The sequence below is a fragment of the Palaemon carinicauda genome, chromosome 23 (genome assembly GCF_036898095.1).
Source record: "Palaemon carinicauda isolate YSFRI2023 chromosome 23, ASM3689809v2, whole genome shotgun sequence".
In the NCBI taxonomy this organism is placed as follows: Eukaryota; Metazoa; Arthropoda; class Malacostraca; order Decapoda; family Palaemonidae; genus Palaemon; species Palaemon carinicauda.
In genome coordinates, this window is record NC_090747.1 from 99,469,714 (window position 1) to 99,492,257 (window position 22,544).

Below are 22,544 nucleotides of genomic sequence, written 5' to 3' on the forward strand. Positions count from 1 at the left end.
GAGAGAGAGAGAGAGAGAGAGAGAGAGAGAGAGAGAGAGAGCTATTAGCTAATAGAAATATTCTTTGAAATAAAAGTATGAAGTATAAAAACAAATATATTGCATGTAAATTCTTAAATGATAAGAGGTTAGTAGCAGTATAAATTTAAGAGAGAGAGAGAGAGAGAGAGAGAGAGAGAGAGAGAGAGGAGAGAGAGAGAGGAGAGAGAGAGAGGGAGAGAGAGAGAGAGAGAGAGAACCACTGGCTAATAGAAATATTCTTTGAAATAATCGTATGAAGTATAAAAACAAATATATTGCATGTAAATTCTTAAATGATAGGTTAGTAACTGTATAAATGAGAGAGGAGAGAGAGAGAGAGAGAGAGAGAGAGAGAGAGAGAGAGAGAGAGAGAGAGAGAGAGAGAGACAACCATTAGTGAATATAAACATACTTTGCAATCATCCTATGAAATATAAACACAAATATATTGCATATAAATTCTTAAATGAAAAAAGGTTAGTAATAGTATAAATTTTCTGATATTATTTTAATATATTTTCCAAACATTACAGAAAAACAGCTGACGATTGCAAATCCTCCCCGGATGAGACTCCAGTGCCATTTCAATCTCCAGAAGCGCGCAAAATCCTGACCGTAGATCACACCCAACGCGAAGATCAACCGAGCTCAAACATGACCTCAAGAAGGGATGACTTTGACGACTACAACAGAGGGATGGAGGACGACCCCAGGGCCTACATGAACCCCGAATATCATAGATCGACTGAGTCGTTGGATTACCCAGGTGTGGGTTACACCAGCGATGGGATGACGGAGGTGCCCTTGAGGCGGGATCCGGGTGATTCCCCAGCTGCTAGCGATGTGACGGCGGCTACTATGCCCGTATCGCCGACGGGTGCTAGGAAAATGCGTAAGTGGATTCCCGTTTGATATTGCGAGTGTAGTTTATTTTAGCTTTCCCATTTATGGGAGATTCTATCTATAGTTAGGAATACTTAAAACATTCGCTCATTGAAAGAATTATGACATAAATATCTTTGTAGCGCTGGACCTTATACAAGAGAAGCCAGCCCTGTTAGAATTAACTGTATATAAGTTTGAGCTTAGAATTTATTTCAGCTTTCTCATTTAGGGCAGATTCGATCTATAGTTAGAAATACTTAAAGCATTCGCTCATTGAAAGAATTATGTCTTAAATATCTTTGTAGGACTGGGCCTTATACAAGAGAAGCCAGCTCTGTTAGAATTAATTATATATAAGTTCGAGCTTAGAATTTATTTTAGCTTTCTCATTTATGGGAGATTCTATCTATGGTTAGAAATATCTAGAACATGTGACAATTGCAAAAATGATAACTGAGCCTTATACAAGAGAAGCCAGCTCTGAAAGAATTCACTGTATATTATTATTATTATTATTATTATTATTATTATTATTATTATTATTATTATTATTATTATCATCAGCTAAGCTACAACCCTAGTTGGAAAAGTAAGATGCTATAAGCACAAGGGGTCCAACAGGGAAAAATAGTCCAGCGAGGAAAGGGAATAAGGAAATAAATAAACGATATAAGAAGTAATGAACAATTAAAATAAAATATTTAGAAATATCTTCAACTAAAAAGGGGAAGAGATTATGGGAATTAATTGGCAAAGTATTTGGCCGTTAATATTTATTAATTCTGAAGATGTTTTCCATTAAATTCTGGCGAGTTGGAATTTGACTCGGCACGTGATAGGGCATTGAATAGGATGACCCACATGTTACAGACTGATACTTGATGACCCATTGTTTTAAAATGTTGTTATGAATCTCTCTCTCTCTCTCTCTCTCTCTCTCTCTCTCTCTCTCTCTCTCTCTCTCCCAGACCATCCAAGACTGGAAGATGCAAAATACACCGGAAGATGCATTAGCAACTCTCTGGTGGATATACGAGGTGCCTCACACTGAGGGACCTGGGGAAACCCAAACATAGAATAAGGCAATAAGGCTCTCTCTCTCTCTCTCTCTCTCTCTCTCTCTCTCTCTCTCTCCTCTCTCTCTCTCTCTCTCTCTCTCTGATAACCGACGTGATATTGCATGAATAGTTGACGATTTTATTCTCAAGCTATTATAGTTCAAAGGTTAAAATTTCCCTCGTCATAGTCCATTCCTCTCTCTCTCTCTCTCTCTCTCTCTCTCTCTCTCTCTCTCTCTCTCTCTCTCTCTCTCTCTCTCTCTCTCTCTCTCTCTCATAGTTGACGTAATATTGCCTGAATAGTTGACTATTTTATTCTCATGCTATTACAGTTCAAAGGTTAAAATTTCACTCGTCATAGTCCATTCCTCTCTCTCTCTCTCTCCTCTCTCTCTCTCTCTCTCTCTCTCTCTCTCTCTCTCTCTCTCTCTCTCTCTCTCTCTCTCTCTCTCTCTCTCTCTCTCTCTCTCTCTCTCTCGTATTTTTTTTCTCAGTTTCAAGCAATACACATTAGTTCAAGAGGAGGACCAATATGTATTGATTGAAGCAATATGAATTATTTTATTATAATTCTTTTTAAATGGGTCTTGTTAACAAACAGACACACAAACATAGAAACACACATACAGGAGTATATAATCAGTATATAATGGTATTAAGCTTCTGGTCTTAAGTGTTGGTTTTGATGATGACGTCACTTCCGGTTTCTCGTGTACGATGTCATGTGGTCTGTGATGATGATAAGGTTCGAATTGGCCGAAATTATTATTATTATTATTATTATTATTTTTATTATTATTATTATTATTATTATGGTTGTTGTTGTTGTTGTTGTTGTTGTTTTCTTCTTCTTCTTCTTATTCTTCTTCTTCTTCTTCTTCTTCTTCTTCTTCTTCTTCTTCTTCTTATTATTATTATTATTGGTGTTGATATTTTTTTAATTAATATTGCTAATATAGATATTAGTATTATTATCATTATTATTATTATCATTATTATTATTATTATTATTAGTAGTAGTAGTAGTAGTAGTAGTAGTAGTAGTAGTAGTTTAAATACAAAACATAGCTATCTCTCCAGATTCTATTAATGTAAGTTCTGTAAAAAAATTTATATCGTAATATGTTTTTCAAACATATAGTAATATGTTTTTACACGCAATAAAAAGAATATTTTCACTTTACTTACCCAAACCTGCCTATTCCTCCTCAAGATACTAACAAACTGACGCACACACTAACAAAACCTTCTTATTTTTATCTAACGGAGATTTTAATGTTTCAGGCGACCGCCGGGTTCCGCTAGTCGAAGTTAGACAGAATTTTACCTACGCAACAAATCAGGCTGGCAAGGCCATTGCCACGGGCACAAATGTTGCAGGCAGGGCCATTGCAAATGGCACCAACTATGCAGGACGAGCGATTGCTAACGGTACTAATGTTGCAGGTCGAGCTATTGCAAATGGGGCCAAGCAGGTTAGTGATAAATAGTATGGTGTTCTGATTCTCCTTTCTCTATATTCTAAAACCTTATTTTATTTACCCTAGACATCTTTGAAACCTATATGTCAATAAGAACAACCTAATTTGACCCTAGAGATAGCAAATGAAGCAGGGAAAGTAAGAGAAGACGATGGATTGACGAGCTAAGAAAATTTTTGGGTATAGACTGTCATAGAAAGACCATGTGTTAAACAGTGTTATAGTTTCATTGACAAACCTTACGTGGTGTATTGTAAGCATTAATGGGACCCTATAGATAGCAAACAAAACAGGAAAAGGAAGAGAAAAAGATGGATTAACGAGCTAAGAAAATGTTTGGGTAAAGACTGTCATAGAAGGACCATGTGTTAAACAGTGTTAAAGTTTCATTGACAAACCTTACGCAGTGTACTGTAAGCATTTATAAACGGTTCCTCTCTTCCCATTGGACATCTAGCCTCTTAAGTCTTAATTTACAATGCAATGAATGAGCTCCTTGGTACTAACGCTCTCCAAATTATATAAATCGTAATTATCATCATTGCTAATACCTCTTTATATATAATTATTTCTCAACAATGTTTTAACTGTCTGTGTAATGTTATTAACTACAAAAATAAACCAAGGGAAATATTATTTATGAAGAAAACAATATTCATATGTAACTGTAAATCTTAAGCAAATCCAAATATACGTAAAAATTAAAATATTTTATTATTCTGCGATTGGTACTGATTTGAAGAAGTATCCCAATAATTTCTCATTTTCTATGATATAATTTTCGTTTTCTATGACAGAAAATTCTGAGTTTATCATCAATTTCTTATTTTCTATGAAAATTCCTCGTTTTTAATGAAAAAAATAAAACAATAATTATATATAATTATAAACTTGAAGCAAATCTTTCAAATATACGTTAAGAAATATATAAAAAAAAAAAAGTATTTCGCAAGTGGTACTGATTTGAACGAGTTTACCATCAATTTCTCATTTTCTAAAATAAATCTTTCGTTTTCTATGACAAATAAAATCAAGTCTACCATCAATGTCTCATTTTCTATGACAAATTTCTCGTTTTCTAATAAAAGAAAATATTACCCTGAATCGAGTTTTCTATATCCACACCTGAATCAATGAAGTCTTTGTGTGGACAGTGTTCATTTCATAGTGGAACTATGTACGTTGGAGCTTATAACGCCGTGAGAGGTGACATCACTATCATTAGAGATGACATCAATAAGGCAAGTAAAATCTCAAACACTATAGAGTGACTTATCCAGGGGCAGTTTGAAAACTTAATATGGAATTGTGCACTTTGGAACAGATGTTTATATATACATTCAGTGTTTATATGTTTACATATGTGTCTTAGTAACACCTGCAAAGGGCTTTGGACACACAGGTGTTTAAGTGATCATATTTCGGATTGCTTAACAAGTTAACGTGTATCATCTTAGTACCATAGAACGACAGATATTTCGTTGTTAGTACACGAAAAATAATAATAGATAATTACATTTGTTTAATTAAAAGTGAGATCATTTATTTTTATTATTTATTAGAATTTTATTATATGAAAAAGTGTATTATATTCTTTGTTTCTTTAATTATCTGTTTTTAGTATGATATATTGTTAATTTATTCTCATCATTTATTTATTTCCTTATTTCCTTTCCTCACTAGGCTATTTTTCCCTATTGGAGCCCTTGGGCTTATAGCATCTTGCTTTTCCAACTAGGGTTGTAGCTTGGCTAATAATAATAATAATAATAATAATAATAATAATAATAATAATAATGATAATAATAATAATAATAATAATAATAATAATAATAATAATAATAATAATAATAATAATAATAATAATAATAATAATAATAATAATAAAGATTTTCATGTGAGTTGATTATGCCAAATATTAGTCTCTCATAAATGCTAATAAGCAAAATTCATATCTTATATATTTTCTACTTATGAAATACAGTTTCATATACTTTACATGATAATGAAAATTGAAAGACAAGTATATTTGTATATTTATTTTGATAAGCTTATATCTCACTGACAATATTATGTTATTCGGTTGTAAATTATTTTATGCAAAACGATAAGTAAAAAATATTTAATTAATTACAAATTTCATTATATAAAACCAAAGCAATTATTTTTTTAGAGGATTTCTTCACAATAAAGATATATTATGTAATTAATTAATATGTGTATTATTATTATTATTATTATTATTATTATTATTATTATTATTATTATTATTATTAATAGCTAAGTTACAACCCTAGTTGAAAAAGTAAGATGCTATAAGCCAAAGGGCTCCAACAGGGAAAAATAGCCCAGTGAGGAAAGGAAATAATGAAATAAATAAACAATCTGAGAAATAATGAACAATTAAGAATAATGAACAATTAAAATAAAATATTTTAAAAACAGTAACATCACCAAAACAGATATTTTATAAATAAACTTTTAAAAAGGAAATCATTGAATTTTTATAGATGATTTTTCATTATTATTATTATTATTATTATTATTATTATTATTATTATTATTATTATTATTATTATTATTATTATTATTATTACTTACAAGGCTGCAACCCTAGTTGGGAAAGCAGAATGCTATAAGCCCAGGGGCTCCAACAGGGAAAATAACCCAGTGAGGAAAGGAAACAATGAAAACTAAAATATCTTACGAACAGTAACAACATTGAAATAAACATTTCTTAAATAAACTATAAAAATTTTAGTATAAGCTGAGTGACCTTGAGTCTAAAATAACTAGGTCTAGAACTTTGAAAAGTCTTTTAAGTCTTTCTTCTAATTGTGGATATTCTAATATTTTGAATATTCATAACTGACCCACAGATTATGTTAGTTGGAATAAACTTCTCTTCCCAAAACTATGAAATAATATAGTTGCAAATTATGCCTTAAATAATCTGATTTGAAATGTTGAATTCGGAGAACACTTGTGGGCAACACTTTTATTTTTTTTCAATAATTTACTTTATTTTCCTTGCAATACCTAACCTATATGTTTTGAAAATCAATGTTTTATAATGACTTTGTGGAATATTCATTTTTTAATTAAATTTATAATTGGTATTTTAATAATAATGATAATCATTATTATCATTATTATTATTATTATCTACAGAATCACTATCATCTGTATCATTATTAGTCTTATTGCCATCACCCCTCTTGGTATTATTATCATCATTTATCATTGTAGTCATCATCATCATCACCATCCTTATCATAATTATCTTTATCATCACCATCTTGATCATCATCATCATCATCACTATGTTTAGTCATTATCCTCCTACTCATCATCATCATCTCCATCCTTATCATCATCATCATCATCATCACCATCATATGGTGGCCTATTGGAAACATCTCTGTCTAGCATCTGCCGGACTGGTGTTCGAATCCCGATCAAACTCAACATCTTTGTGAACTTAGTGGAGCCAGACGTCTACTTGCCAAGTCACCAGCAGCCATTGCCTGGCCTTCCCTGGTCCCAACTTGAATTGAGAGCGGGCTTGTACTACAGTCAATTCTTTTGAGTGAGGCAGATTTGCACTGAATCGCAGGGGCGTTCTCATAGCTCGGAAAAGTTTCCTGATCGCTGATTGGTTAGAATTGTCTTGTCCAACCAATCAGCGATCAGGAAACTTTTCCGAGCTAAAAGGGCACCGCTGCGAGTCGGTGCAAATGCGCCTCATTAAAAAAAATTGAGTATAGGGTATTGACTCCAAGCCAGGGGCTAGGGCCATGTCACTGCCCCTTCCATCTGCCATTCATGAGTGGCCTTTAAACCCTCATTATCAGAAAAGTTTCCTGATCGCTGCTGATTGGTTAGAATTATCTTGTCCAACCAATCAGCGATCAGGAAACCTTTCCGAGCTAAAAGGGCACCGCTGCGAGTCGGTGCAAATGCTCCTCATTAAAAAAAATTGAGTATAGGGCATTGACTCCTAGCTATGGGGAAATGTCACTGTCCCTTGCATGTACCATTCATGAGTGGCCTTTAAACCCTCATTATCATCATCATCATCATCACTATCATAATGATTTTTTACCACATCTAGCTTCTCTACCTCCCCAGGGCATCAAAACCTTAATCTCACTGTCCCTTCCATCTGCCATTCATGAGTGGCCTTTAAACTCTCTTCATCATCATCATCATCATCATCATCATCATCATCATCCTCACTATCATAATGATTGTTTACCATATCTAGCTTCTCTACCTCCCCAGGGCATCAAAACCTTAACCCAACCTATGGAGATATCCAGATTCGGTGTCTTCGATGTCCTAACAGCTCTCGTGTCCCTGGGAATGTTCTACTTCGACGTGATCTCCGACATATTGGTGGCCTACTATATGTACGATGACGAAGCTACGCACCAGTGGTTTTTGGCCACCGTTCTGCTGTTAGGTAGGCCTATGGGCTCTAGTTAAATATTTTGTTTTATTACCTCCGCCAACGAAGTTGGAAGGTGACGTTTCACCCCCCTGTTTGTATATTTGTTTGTGAACAGCTCCCTGGCCACAATTTTAATCGTAGAGTAATGAAACGTGCATGGATTAACTGTTATGTAAAAAGTTGGAAATTATTAAATTTTGGAAGGTCAAGGTCAAAGGTCAAGGTCAAAGGTCAAGGTCCAATTCGCGTAATCAGCCATAATTTGTGAACAGCTTCCTGGCCATAATTTCAACCGTAAAGTAATGAAACTTGCAGAGATTAACTGTTATGTAAAAAGTTGGAAATGATTAAATTTTGGAAGGTCAAGGTCAAGGTCAAGCAAAATGTTCAATTCGCATAATCAGCCATAATTTGTGAACAGCTTCCTGGTCATAATTTCAACCGTAGAGTAATGAAACTTGCAGGGATTAACTGTTATTTAAATAGCTAGAATTGATTAAATTTTGGAAGGTCAAGGTCAAAGGTCAAGGTCAAAGGTCAAGGTCCAATTCGCGTAATCAGCCATAATTTGTGAACAGCTTCCTGGCCATAATTTCAACCGTAAAGTAATGAAACTTGCAGAGATTAACTGTTATGTAAAAAGTTGGAAATGATTAAATTTTGGAAGGTCAAGGTCAAGGTCAAGCAAAATGTTCAATTCGCATAATCAGCCATAATTTGTGAACAGCTTCCTGGTCATAATTTCAACCGTAGAGTAATGAAACTTGCAGGGATTAACTGTTATGTAAATAGCTAGAATTGATTAAATTTTGGAAGGTCAAGGTCAAAGGTCAAGCAAAATGTCCAATTCACGTAATGAGCCATAATTTGTGAACAGCTTCCTGGTCATAATTTCAACCGTAGAGTAATGAAACTTGCAGGTATTAACTGTTATTTAAATAGCTAGAAATTAAATTTTGGAAGGTCAAGGTCAAAGGTCAAGCAAAATGTCCAATTTACGTAATCAGCCATAAGGTTGGACATCGTTGTCACAGAGACTTCAAACTTGATTCATGGTTGAGTGTATGAAAATCCACACCAAATCATACATGTTAAGGTCAGGTCAAATGTCAAGGTCAAGGTCGAGAATTAAGCTGTCGCGGCGGAGGTCTGCGCTCTAATGAGTGCCTCTCTAGTTGATTCTGTTTATGCTAATTCTAAAGTATATGGGGTTCCTGCCAAGAAAACTTTTGAAAAAAAAAAAATTGAAGTTCAAGTAAAAATTAGTTTGCTCTCAAATACTATGCCTAAAATCTATCTTTATTCCCTTATAAAAAAAAGATAAAATATGTGATTATGAATCACCTGACATCACCATCACCATCACCATCACGAATATAAGATTAAGGAAGGTAATGCTAACAACTGTAACAAAGTCACGAATATAGCTTGTTCAATGACAGACAAGTGTCGCACCATAACCTGACCCCGTTTTAGTGATTTGAATATCTGACCCCGTTTTAGTGATTTCAATATCTTACCCCGTTTCAGTGATTTGAAAATCTGACCCCGTATTAGTGATTTGAATATCTGACCCCGTATTAGTGATTTCAATATCTTACCCCGTTTTAGTGATTTGAAAATCTGACCCCGTATTAGTGATTTCAATATCTTACCCCGTTTTAGTGATTTGAATATCTGACCCCGTTTTAGTAATCTCATTTTCACGAAGATAACTCATAACTTAGTAAGATTTAATTATATTTATTACATTATATCAACTATCCAGTGATATGCCATAATTAATTATAGGCTGAGAAATGTAGAATTGTTATTTTTTTAGCCTTTTATATCATTTCAACATTCAATTCGAACTTCAGAAGTTCAAACTTGCAGCGAATGTTTTAATGTTAGACAGCTTGACAAGTCAACATAGTTTATATACGACATATATATTTCAATGTTGTTACTGATCTTAAGACATTTTATATGCTTTATTCTTTACCTCATATATAGTTTATTTATTTCATTATTTCTTTTCCTCACTGAGCTATTTTCCTTGCACGAGCCCTTGGCCTTATATGTAGCATCTTGCTTTTTCAACTAGGGTTGTAGCTTAGCTAGTAATAATTACTATTACTACTACTACTACTACTACTACTACTACTACTACTACTACTACTACTACTACTACAAGTAGTAGTAGTAGTAGTAGCTAAGTTACAACTCTAGTTGGAAAACCATAATGCTATAAGCCCCAGGGTTCCACCAAGGAAAAAATAGCCCAGTGAGGAAAGAAAATAAGAGAAGAGAACATTAATTTTCCATGTTTTTCCTTAACTCAGTGATTCCCCTGGTCGTCGTGAACGGATTCAGCCTTTACTGGTACTGGTTCGACGAACGAGTGTGTTCAGTAGAAGGTTCTTGTCACCGGTCCCCGAATGTACCGGCGGTCCTTTGGTTCTTCAGGATCCTGGGTCATCTTATGCTCCACGCCAACGTGCTGAGGTCAGTGGGTTGTTCTTGTGTTTTAAACTGCTGAATTTTCTTTTCCTCTTAGGCCAGGGCAACAGCCATCCGTTGGGATACCACCACTAGAGAGTTATTGGGTTCTTTGACTTGCCAGAAAGTACTACATTAGATCTCTCTCTCTCTCTCTCTCTCTCTCTCTCTCTCTCTCTCTCTCTCTCTCTCTCTCTCTCTCTCTCTCTCTCTATATATATATATATATATATATATATATATATATATATATATATATATATATATATATATATATATATATATGGCTGTTCTTGTGTTTCAAACTTTTGAATTTTCTTTTCCTCTTAAGCCAGAACAACAGCCACCCGTTGAGATACTACCACTTCAGTTAAGGGGTCCTTTGACTGGCCAGGCATTACTTCATTGGATCCCTCTCTTTGGTTACGGCTCATTGTTCCTTTGCCTACACCTACACCGAACAGTCTGGTCCTATGACTGACCAGACATTACTACATTGGATCCCTCTCTCTGGTTACGGCTCATTGTTCCTTTTACTACATATACATTGGCCTATTTTTTCCACATTCTCCTATGTCCCCATGCACTGAGACTACCAAACAATTCTTTCCTCAAGGTGTTATCAAATGCAATGTATTTGTTCAATGGCTATTTTCCTCTTGGTAAGGGTAAAAGAGACTCTTTAGCTATGGTAAACAGCTCTTATAGAAGAAGGACACTACAAAATCACACCATTGTTCTCCAGTTTCCAGTTTTGGATAGTACCATAGCCTCAGTGCCATGGTCTTCCATTGTCATGGGTTAGAGTTCTATCTTATTTATATTCCTTTTTTAAGCTTTTATAGTTTATACATGAAAGATCTATTTTAATGCTGTTATTAAAATATTCCATTTTAATTTTTCATAATTTCTTTTGTAATTTATTTATTTCCCTGTTTCCTTTCCTCACTGGGCTATTTTTCCCTGTTGGAGCCCTTGGACATATAGCATCCTGCTTTTCCAACTAGGGTTGTAGCTTAGTTAATAATAATAATAATAATAATAATAATAATAATAATAATAATAATAATAAAGTGTTTTAAAATCAAATTGATATTAACAATTCGTTGTTAATTATCCTCTATTTTATTTCCTTTACAGAACAATTGATTTACTGTACTATGGCATAAAGAGCGTCAAAGGTTCGTCTTTGGCACCGAAAGAACAGACGCAGAACAAACGGGATCAATACGGAATGGATGACGCAGCAAATGGTAAATATGACGCAATTAATATTTTTGTTGTTTTTATTGAACTGTGTTAGTATATTTTGTTATATTTAACAGGAGACTTTTAGTGTTGATTCACATTGTCAGTCCGGTTACGCTTCAGGCTCTGTTCGCTCTAGGTTCGGTCTCTGTTCGGTCTCTATTCGCTCTAGGTTTGGTCTCTGTTCGGTCTCTATTCGCTCTAGGCTCGGTCTCTGTTCGGTCTCTATTCGCTCTAGGTTCGGTCTCTGTTCGGTCTCTATTCGCTCTAGGTTCGGTCTCTGTTCGGTCTCTATTCGCTCTAGGCTCGGTCTCTGTTCGGTCTCGGTTCGCTCTCGGCTCGGTCTCGGTTTGATCTCGGTTCGGTCTCAGTTCGCTCTAGGTTCGGTCTCGGTTCGGTCTCTATTCGCTCTAGGTTTGGTCTCTGTTCGGTCTCTATTCGCTCTAGGTTCGGTCTCTGTTCGGTATCTGTTCGCTCCCAGTTCGGTATTTGTTCGCTCTCAGTTCGCTCTCGGTTCGCTCTAGGTACTGGGGTGTTCACACCTTCGGTTCGATCAGTGTCTTATCAAAATTATAACTATAAGGAAAAAGCACACTATTCTATCTAACTTCTTTTCCTCTTGTTTCGTTAAAGTTTTATAGTTTATATAGGAAATATTTATTTCAATGTTGATACTCTCCTTAAAGTATTCTATTTTTCCTTGTTTCCTTTCCTCGCTGGGCTGTTTTCCCTGTTGCGGCCCCCTGGGCTTGTAGCGTCCTGCTTTTCCAACTGGGGTTGTAGCTTGGCAAATAATAATAATAATAATAATAATAATAATAATAATAATAATATATCTGTTTTGACGTTGCTACTGTTTTTAGAATGATTTATTGTTAATTTATTCTCATCATTTATTTATTTCCTCATATTCTTTCCTCACTAGGCTATTTTTCCCTATTGGAGCCCTTGGGCTTACAACATCTTGCTTTTCCAACTAGGGTTGTAGCTTGGCTAGTAATAATAATAATAATCATAATAGGAATATTGTTCAGTGTTACTATGAAATTATTATTTTTTTTCTATCATGACCGGACCGGGACTGGAGCTAGAGTGGACCGATAGTGTGAAACAACCCTTAATACATTTACATCATTCATTGCAAACACCAAAGCAGGGAATTCTCTTAATAACTCCCCTTCACTATCATTTTTTTCCAAAAGTTCAAACTTGCAGCAAATATTTTCATGTTGAACAGGCTAACATAAGTCTCTTTTTATAGTTCATATGTGAAATATCTGTTTTGATGTTGGTACTGGTTTTTAAATATGTTATTTCAATTGTTTATTATTTCTCATATCGTTTATTTCCTTATTTCCCTTCCTCGCTGGGCTATTTTCCCTTGTTGGAGCCCTTGGGCTTATAGCATCTAGAGTTTTAAACTAGGGTTGTAGCTTAAATAGTAGTAGTAGTAGTAGTAGTAGTAGTAATAATAATAATAATAACAATAACAATAATAATAATAATAATAATAATAATATCGTTCCTTTTCAAGCCTGACCAATAAAAAGCATTATTTTTCTTTCATTTTCGTATCTACACTTATTAAAAATGTGCCGTTAGAAAACGGTAAAAATCCTGGAATAAATGATACCAGTCCGATAATGTGAATCAGCCCATAAAGGAAACCGGGGTAACGAGAAATAAGCATTACACATGTTTGCTTGAACAAAGACACAGTCGATCGATTGACCCTTGCGTGCGTAGGTTAGTAATTCACTTGAGATTTATGAAATTGTGAACTTGTGGAGTAGCGGAGTTTATGAATAGCATGGTCGAAATGAGAACTGTTGTGTGATTTTCCTTCACCATGATTTTCAGGCAATGTGTAATACTATGCTATACGGTACAAACCATGAGGGGAAGAGCCCTTTGTGAATTTACACTTGTAATAAGGTCAATATCACGTTGCCTTCAACACCTGCTCTGTAATATGGGGCTTTACACTGCTGCTATGCATTATAAAGGCATTGTTTGGGACTTGGGTGATTGGCATCTAGATTGTAAAGTTCTTTTGAATGTAGACTGTTTGGGTTTCGCTTAATCAGTGGGATATGAGAGTGAATGAAATGTTATAGTGTATATTTAGTGGTGAATACTATGTGATACGGTAAAAAAAAAAAAAAAAAAAAAAAAAAAAAAACGTGAATTTTCCATCTTGTTTAAGTTTTAGGTTTTATTCTAGAAGTTGGATTTTTTAAAACTCGTTAGTCACTGGCTACGACATCCCATCCGCTTACTGAAAATCCTCTGCAACGTGATTACCTGTGTATTTACTTATATTACTTATAGGTACATGTTATTAACCACTTGGATCTAAAACTCTGTCAGAGAAAATATAGTTTAATGCTAAGTTTCTCTTCTTTTTTTTTTTTTTTTTTTTTTTTTTTTTTTTTTTTTTTTTTTTTTTTTTTTTTGTACTGGGCTGCTTTCCCTGTTAAATTGGGCTCGTAGCCGTCTGCTTTTCCAACTAGGCTTGTAGGTCCTTATAGGTCTATTGTTGTTTGGCTAGTAATAATAAAAACAGCAATAATAATTATAACAGTATTAATCTATATCCTCTTAACTACATTATAGCCTCTGTACCATGGTCTTCCACTATCTAGAGTAGAGTTCCATTGCTTGAGGGTGCACTCAGGCACACCATTCTATCTGTCTCCTTATTTACTTTTCTAACTTGTCTATTTTCCTTCTTGGAGCCCTTGGCTTTATACCATCCTGCTTTTCAAGCTTGGATTATAGCTTAGCTAGTAATAATAATGATAGTGTCATAGCCTCTGTACCATGGTCTTCCACTGTCTTGAGTAGAGTTCCCTTGCTTCAGATTGCAGTCAAGCAAACTATCCTATCTGTTTCCTTTTCCAACTCACCTATTTTCCTTGTTGGAGCCCTTTGGCTTATACCATCCTGCTCTTCAAATTAGGGTTGTAGCTTAGCTAGTAATATTAATAATAGTGTCATAGTCTCTGTACCATGGTCTTCCACTGTCTTGAGTAGCGTTCGGTTGCTTGATGGTGCACTCAGGCTCACTATTCAATCTGTTTCCTTATTTCCTTTTCTGGCTCACCTGTTTTCCTTGTTGGAGCCCTTGGTCTTATACCATCATGCTCTTCAAACTAGGGTTGTAACTTAAGCTAATAATAATGTTAATGATATCTGCAGGATACTCTGAATCACCTCCCGCGCACACTCACAGCCACGACGGACTGTATTACCAGAAGCTTTGGATTCACTCCGAGAGAGATGCTGCCAATGTGGATCTCCTCTCATCTCTGGTGCAGGACGCCCCTCAGCTCATCTTGCAGATTTACATCATGGCCCATACTATTCCTGACCAGTCTCTGCAGGGGGAAATATCAACAACCAGTGAGTATATTCTAATATTTTTTAATAGTGGTGGAAGTTACCCAGGAATGACAATTTTTGATGATTATTTAATCCTTGTATATATATCCCAAGAGAAGTTAATTAAGTGCTTCTTCAAGTTGCTCTTGGGCAAAGTATGACCTCCCCGGCCCTATCGCTTCTTCTTTACCGTTAATGAGATTCTTGACCACCTTCCTTCCAGTGATTATGCAGCTGTTATCGGTCGCAGCGTCCCTGGTAGCCATGGCGTGGTCGGTTGGGTCTTTCACGAAAGCGACCCGCCTAGCGGAGCCCTCTCTGGGGAACCTCAGCGCGGCTGGACTCCTCACTCTCTCGTTGGCACATTTCTGTTCCATTGGACCTCAGGTGAGAATTGATGGCATTTTGTAAATCTTGTTATAATTTTTTAAGATTTTGTAACCTATTAGAAACGTCCCTGCATGGCGAACTGCCGGTCTAGGGTTCTAGTCCTGCTCAAATTCGATAGTTTCTTGTAGTCTCAAGCCTCACCATCCCTGTGAGCTAAGGATGGGGGACTGAACGAGCATGTAGATCTATCTCCTGAGTCATCAGCAGCCATTGCCTGGCTCTCTCTTGTCCTAGCTTAGGTGGTGATCATATGTATATATGGTCAGTCTGTTGGGCATTGTCACTGTCCCTTGCATCTTCCATTCATAAGCGACCTTGTTTTGCAGTGATTTTGATCAGCCATACAATTAAAATTATTCCAGATTTTGACCTTTAAAGATTATTGACATCTCTTCTATGCAAGAATATTATTTTATACATTACATTAAATAATTTTGTATATATTTTGAAATCGAATTTTTATTTCCAGGTTCTGTGCTTCTCCCTCTTTGCCACGAAATACCTAATCTACTTCTTCATCGTCGTTTCATGCCATTGGCTGGCAGCCAGCATTCTCATCTTGTTTACTGTAAGTAAATGAATTATTCAATTTACTTATACAAATGCTTAAGTATTTACAGTAAACGAATGTACAGATGGACACGAGAATTCTTAGTACACCTTGCTTGGAAGAAGTGCACCTTCCTACACGGTGAGTTCTTATGTTTAGCCCCACCCACTACCTGTGCCATATCTTCATATACTTTCTGTTTGGTTACTCACAACCAAGTAAGGCTGTGGCTGGGTGCATTTGTTTGGAGCAAGCTGTGCCAAGGACTCCTGTGTCCAACTGTTCGTATTCCGTAATGCTTTGTTGTATTGTAAAAGGCATACTAATCTCTTGACTTCTGTATTTCGTAACATTTGTGATAAACCCAGAAGACTTCAGTAAGGTCCCTTAACAACTGAAGAAAATGCAAAAATTTAAAACCAATTTTTCATCCATGTAAAATTAACAATACAAAGTAAAACTACTTATTCAAAAACTGTTAAATAGACAATGTCTTATAAAGAATAAATCCCACAAGAGAATTTCCCCAAAAAAAGTAACTTAACAAAGAAACTCTCTCCCGCCCTTTACAGCTGATCTGTTGTCCGAACCCCGTCAGGATGGATGCGACCTTCACGCACGACATGAGGCAAGGCCCTTGCCACAGACTCGACGACGTGTTCTTCAGCGCCGTCTTCGGTCTGATCCTCCTCTACACGTTCGTCGACGTCGGCGGGAAGAAGCCGAAGATTCAGGGGGCGGTGTATCACTTCCTGAGGATTGTCGAGGAATGTTGCATGATTGCCTTCTGGTAAGTGATTCTAGACGTCTCAAAATATCTTTGACATTCTTTACTAACAGTACAAGGAGCAGTGATTTGTCTAATTCAAGGGATAAGTAGAGGGGCACTCAGTAGAGGGCATGCCTTCGCGATGCTGGACAGTCTTATTTTGCTCTTAACTTCACTGCGTACTTGTGCTTCGATGTATTTTCTTTAAAATCTATTAGATTTTTCTTTTGGTCATACCTCACATGTCCAAGTTTTTGTTGAGTTTGGTTAAGTAGTTTTTGTGTAATGTTCACAAACAAAAAACAAGCTCTCTAATTTTGCTCTTAACTTCACTGCGTACTTGTACTTAAATGTATTTTCTTCAAACTCTAATGAATTTGTCCTTGGGTCATACCCCACATGTTCACCAAGTTTCTTTGAAATTGGTTCTGTAGTTTTTGCGTAATGTCCACAAAATAAACAAAAATTATATTGATTATTTTCAAAATACTGCTGTGTACTTTTACTTCGATGTACTCTATCCAAAATGTTATAGATTCATGCTTGGTTCATACCCAGCATGACTACCAAGTTTGGTCAAAATCGGTACAGTAGTTTTTGTGTAAAGTTGCTCATAAACAAACAAATGAATAGATAAACTAACAAACAGACCGTATTGAATACATATCAAAGGCAATTGCACTATAGCTGTATAATTTGTGAGGATGTCAAGGGATGCAAAAACAACAATAAAACAGGATGTAAAAATAAAGAATAAATTCATGAAAATCCTGATATTTTCAGTTGAAAAAATTAAGAGTTGGTTATACTTTGTGCAAAACGCTGACGTGGAGGCAATTACTTGGTCTCTATTAGTTGGGAAGAGTCCAGAGCGCATTGTTGTTCTTATGCCCATTTATGGCATTAATACACCTAGGTGGGTTCATTTTTGGGGAAAAGTCCTTGCTAGTATAAACCCACCAACCACTGAATGGTCACAGAAATCTGTAGCTATCCGAGTGCTTGACCAATATATATTCAGAGTAAATTTGCTTCCTTCATAAAATGAAATATGAAACTATAACGAATTTGACCATCAAATTGAACCATAACCTTGAAATATGAGTTTAATAAGCTCTTATTTTTTCCAAGGTCCTGTTTCTTTGAGCGGCCTATATGAACATAAGATGTTTCCACTCTGTATTTCAGGTACATACAAACAGAGGGCACTTTATGGTATCAGTGGCTTCCACTGGTCATAGTCTCTACGTTCTTCCTAATGAGCATCGCGTTTTCGGCTATATTCTTCTACTGTGTACATCCGGATCGCAAAATAAACACAAATGCGGCGTGACCCGTGAGCTAATATGCTTAGACCGTTCCGTGAGTCGTGTCCGCGCGAGTGAAGTGGCACCTAGCGATAATATAAAATACTAATAAGATTAGTCCTGGCTCTTTCTATTAATTACAGTTACAGTATAATATTAATCTACTTTAGTTTAGCCAGGACTTGACACTGTTATTTCTACACGAGGCGGGGAGTTGTGATCGTGCGAGTGAAGTGCCACCTAGCAACAATATGAAATATACAATATTAAAATCAACATGGCTGTTTCTATGAACTGCAGTTACAGTATATTTTTCATCTACTTCAGTTTAGCCAGGACTTGACACTGTTATTTCTACACGTGGCGTGAGTTTTGGGGGGTTGATTCCCACTCACCTGGACCTAGACTGTGCCTGGATTTATACTGTCTTACCTGCGTGGAGGACAATAACTTCATCAATTTATTCCCATTATCTGGAATGGTTCTGTTAGTGAAAGTGAATCCGCGTTTACTAGACGATTGTTTGAATAGACAAACAGTATTAAGGTATTATGAATGGAAAAAGTGGTTCTATAAGTTGTAAGGAATAAGTTGAAGTGTATCGAACTGAATGAAAATTGAAATACCAGTTTCCTCTTGGTTTATATGGTGCCTTAATCAATCCGTCCCAAAGACAATAATGCTTTTTAGATAATAGATATATGTTAATCATTCCCAAAGAGGAGATGTTTTTTTTTTTTAAACTTATAGTCTCCTTGAAATGGACACCCACCCAGTCTGCTATTACAAAATACAAATTAACCTAATTTTGCTACCAAAATATCAATCCCAGCTTTCTCTTATATACGATGCTATTACACCAAGAGCTATGGATTTAATCAATTTCAAAGACGAATCGAAGTTTTTGTAAAAATTAAACAACTCTAAGCAGACAACCTAATTCATATACGTTAGGGGCGGGGCTGTAGTTCAGTGTCGTTAAACTAATACGTATTTTTTTCTATAAGATGCAAAGAAGATCAGCAAAGAAACTATTATTCTATATATCTTTTTACTTTTCTAGTCCTCATTCAGTTTAGATTCCAATAGGTTTGAATCATTGCAATGAGATTATATTAATTCATCAGTTGAGCAGTTTTCCCTGACCCCAAAAACTTGCAATTTTAGGTTTCGAGAACTTAAATATTCCTTTTATACCTGAAGTAATTATTTCTTAGTGTATTTCGTTCAACTGGATTTGAGTTTATCAGATATCAAGCTATCAGAGAATAATCTATTTTATTAAAGTCTGCTTTTTTAATAACGTCTCTTGTATGTTGTATGGTAAATACTGCCAATAATACACAAACTTTGTATATATATATATATATATATATATATATACACATACATATATATATATATATATAATACATATATATATATATATGTGTGTGTATATATATATATATATATACACACACACACATATATATATATATATATACATATATATGTGTATATATATATATATATATATATATATATGTATATATATATATATATATATATACATATATATATGTATGTATATACAGTGTATATATGTATATATATGTACTGTATATATATACACACACACACACACATATATATATATATATATATGTATGTATGTATAATATGACGTAACTTTTATAAATTTTGGGACTTCAGGATAGCATTTTGTAAAAAAAAAATACTTATAAATTAATTTTGAAGTTACATTTTATCACTGAAGGCAAGTTTTAGAAAACATATATTTTTCTCATTTTTAAATAAAGCTTTTATTAATGAATTTAGTCATGTTCAAATAATGTTTTGAAAACGAAACTTGTTAATCAAAATAGAATTTGTAAAAATAATTTTGTCCCTTTAAATATTGCCTTGATAAAATTCCCTTTAAAATAAAGTTTTGGAAATAGATCTCATATTTGATATACAGTTTTCAAAATATATTTCTCTTTAAAATAAATTCTTGACAAATATATTCCCTTTAGAATAAAGTTTTGAAAAATATATTTCCATTTAAAATAAAGTTTCTAAAAATAAATTTCCCTTTAAAATAAAGCATTGAAAACATATTCCCCTTTTAAATAGTTTTAAAAATATATTTCCCTTTAAAGTAAAGTTTAGAAAAATATATTTCCGCTTAAAATTAAGCCTTGAAATATATAGTTCCCTTTAAAATAAAGCCTTGAAAAATATATTTCCCTTTAAAATAAAGCCTTGAAAAATATATTTCCCTTCAAAATAAAGTTGAGCAACTAAATTTTGCTTGAAATACAGTTTTGAAAATAAATTTCTTATTTGAAATACAGTTTTGAAAATAAATTTCTTATTTGAAATACAGTTTTGAAAATAAATTTCTTATTTGAAATACAGTTTTGAAAATAAATTTCTTATTTGAAATACAGTTTTGAAAATAAATTTCCTATTTAAAATACAGTTTTTAACATTAACTTTCATAAAAAATACACTTTTGAGAAATAAACTTTCTTATCAGAATTTAATTTTAAAACTTGACCTTCAGGATAACATTCTAATGGAATTTTCCTTTATAATCGAACATATAAAGTTCCAATATATTATAAAAAAAATTATAACATAGTTATAAGGTTAATATACCATAGGATGACCTTACTCTCTGTGACGTTTGTAACATATAGGAGTTATTTTAATAAATTTTTATATTTCCTGAGGTATTCTTTCCTATCCTTTATTTCAGTGATATTGAAGTGAGTATGGTCATTATTCGGAAGGGTAACCGCTTATTATAATTTATTCGATAAGTGAGTTTGGTACTGATGATTTCTTGACTATAGTCCATTTCTTTTAGCGATGCATATTTGCACCGACTCGCGGCGGTGCCCTTTTAGCTCGGAAAAGTTTCCTGATCGCTGATTGGTTAGAATTATCTTGTCCAACCAATCAGCGATCCGCAAACTTTTCCGAGCTAAAAGGGCACCACCAATCAGCGATCCGGAAACTTTTCCGAGCTAAAAGGGCACCGCCGCGAGTCGGTGCAAATATGCATCGCTAAAAGAAATGGACTATAGGATCATCTTGTGTGTTTGTTTGTTTGTGTGTGTGTGTAGGAGCAGTGATTGTGGGGACCGGAAGTTAGGTTACTGCATTCAGTACGCCACATACGAGGCACTGTAGGCATAAGAGTCCACTTCCCACTAGCTGCACCCACTTTAAAGCCCTCTACCTTACCTCTATTGCATTTCGGTACTAAAACTCTTTTTTTCTTTATTTGCAATTTGTATCTTGCAAATTTTGTATTACTTAATATCCTATTCAGTAATCATTTGAATTTTAAAATTATCAGTGTGAGGTTGCGACCCTTACCCCCCTCATTAACCTTCTTTGAGCCCGTGCTAGTGACAACAACTAATGCAGCCGTTTCTAGTCCACTGCAGGACAAAGACCTCAGATATATACTAATTCATCTCTAGGATTTGGTTATTTTCATCATCATGCTGTTCAACTGCCACTGGTGATGGTGGGAGACTTGAGTCTGATCCCTCACAGCAAACCAACCTAGTATGGGTGGCCCATACACAGATCCTTTCACCACGGTAAGGTATCCCCACTCAGAAGAGGATGAGGTAGGTATTCTATCTTTTCTTGTCCCCAGCAGATATTGGTGTCCATCTAATTATGGGTGGTAGGCCAGGACCGACCCGCGGACCTAAGGAACGTGAGTAGAGTGATGCTCCAAAGGATTTCAATAGTCAATGTACCAGCTCCTTCATGGTCACGCGATCAACAGACCAAGTATAAAGCAAAGGAGTTATTTTGGTTTAAAGGTCACTCATGAATGGCAGAGGCAAGGGACGATGACAGTACCCTAGAAGGACAATGGCATAGAGACTACACATATCCATATGATCAGCACCCAAGCTAGGACCAAGGAGGACCAGGCAATGGCTGTTGATGACTCAGCAGGTGGACCTATAGGCTCCCGAAACCCCATTTTCTTAGCTCACAAGGATGGTGAGTTTGCAGAAACTACAAGAAACTATTGAAATTAAGTGGGTCTCGAACCCCAGTCCAGCTGATCACTATGCAGAGACGTTTACGATAGGCCACCACGATGATTTTCACCTTATGATAATACAAAGGTCACGCTCGCTTCAAGAAAATGAAAGAATCTCTCACAGAAAAATTCAGTTAAAGTAATGTGTCACTTGTAAAAATCCTGTCTTTTTCAGCCCAAGACAAAAAGAAAAAAACAACTATCGTTTTATCCTCAATGAAAAGAAACTAAATTAATTCGACACAAAAGAAAAAGTCACTAGTCATTAGTGATTTGAATAAGCCAGCCATGAGCGTGACGTCACCGGCAGGCATGTAGCGTTATAGACCTCAAATCGATGAGACGCGAATAGCCTAGTCCACCTCTTCCTCAGTTTCAAGAGAGAGTTCAGCGGGACAAGATGCACGGACTTCGAGTGAACTTCGTTGAACCTGAGGTAAGGAAAAAGATATTA

General features: G+C 35.1%; 2 protein-coding genes across 2 annotated transcripts in view; both read left to right on the top strand.

Annotated features, from left to right (window-relative positions):
* The first annotated feature begins 578 nt into the window (after window positions 1-578).
* Window positions 579-19,054, top strand: LOC137617030 (XK-related protein 7-like). The gene is made up of 10 exons (XM_068346888.1): window positions 579-913; window positions 3,249-3,439; window positions 7,730-7,910; window positions 10,223-10,385; window positions 11,520-11,632; window positions 14,829-15,032; window positions 15,235-15,398; window positions 15,871-15,969; window positions 16,524-16,741; window positions 17,909-19,054. Exons 1-10 carry the CDS (start codon window positions 676-678, stop codon window positions 18,051-18,053), a joined length of 1,716 nt encoding a protein of 571 aa, XP_068202989.1. The 5' UTR covers window positions 579-675; the 3' UTR covers window positions 18,054-19,054.
* Window positions 19,055-22,464: 3,410 nt separating this feature from the next.
* The window catches only part of LOC137617031 (XK-related protein 4-like), a 9,277-nt gene continuing 9,197 nt past the window's right edge, over window positions 22,465-22,544 (top strand). Inside the window, exon 1 of the mRNA XM_068346889.1 lies at window positions 22,465-22,526. Within this exon, the coding sequence (XP_068202990.1) occupies window positions 22,491-22,526 (36 nt within the window). The 5' untranslated portion in view covers window positions 22,465-22,490. The remainder of the gene's footprint in view (window positions 22,527-22,544) is intronic.

Bases quoted from the DNA above. Each gene is read 5' to 3' on its own strand.
- LOC137617030 (XM_068346888.1), top strand. From the start codon at position 676: ATGACCTCAAGAAGGGATGACTTTGACGACTACAACAGAGGGATGGAG. The intron at 11,633-14,828 runs GTAAATATGACG...TGATATCTGCAG, and splicing joins AATGGATGACGCAGCAAATG to GATACTCTGAATCACCTCCC. The intron at 15,033-15,234 runs GTGAGTATATTC...CCTTCCTTCCAG, and splicing joins GGGGGAAATATCAACAACCA to TGATTATGCAGCTGTTATCG.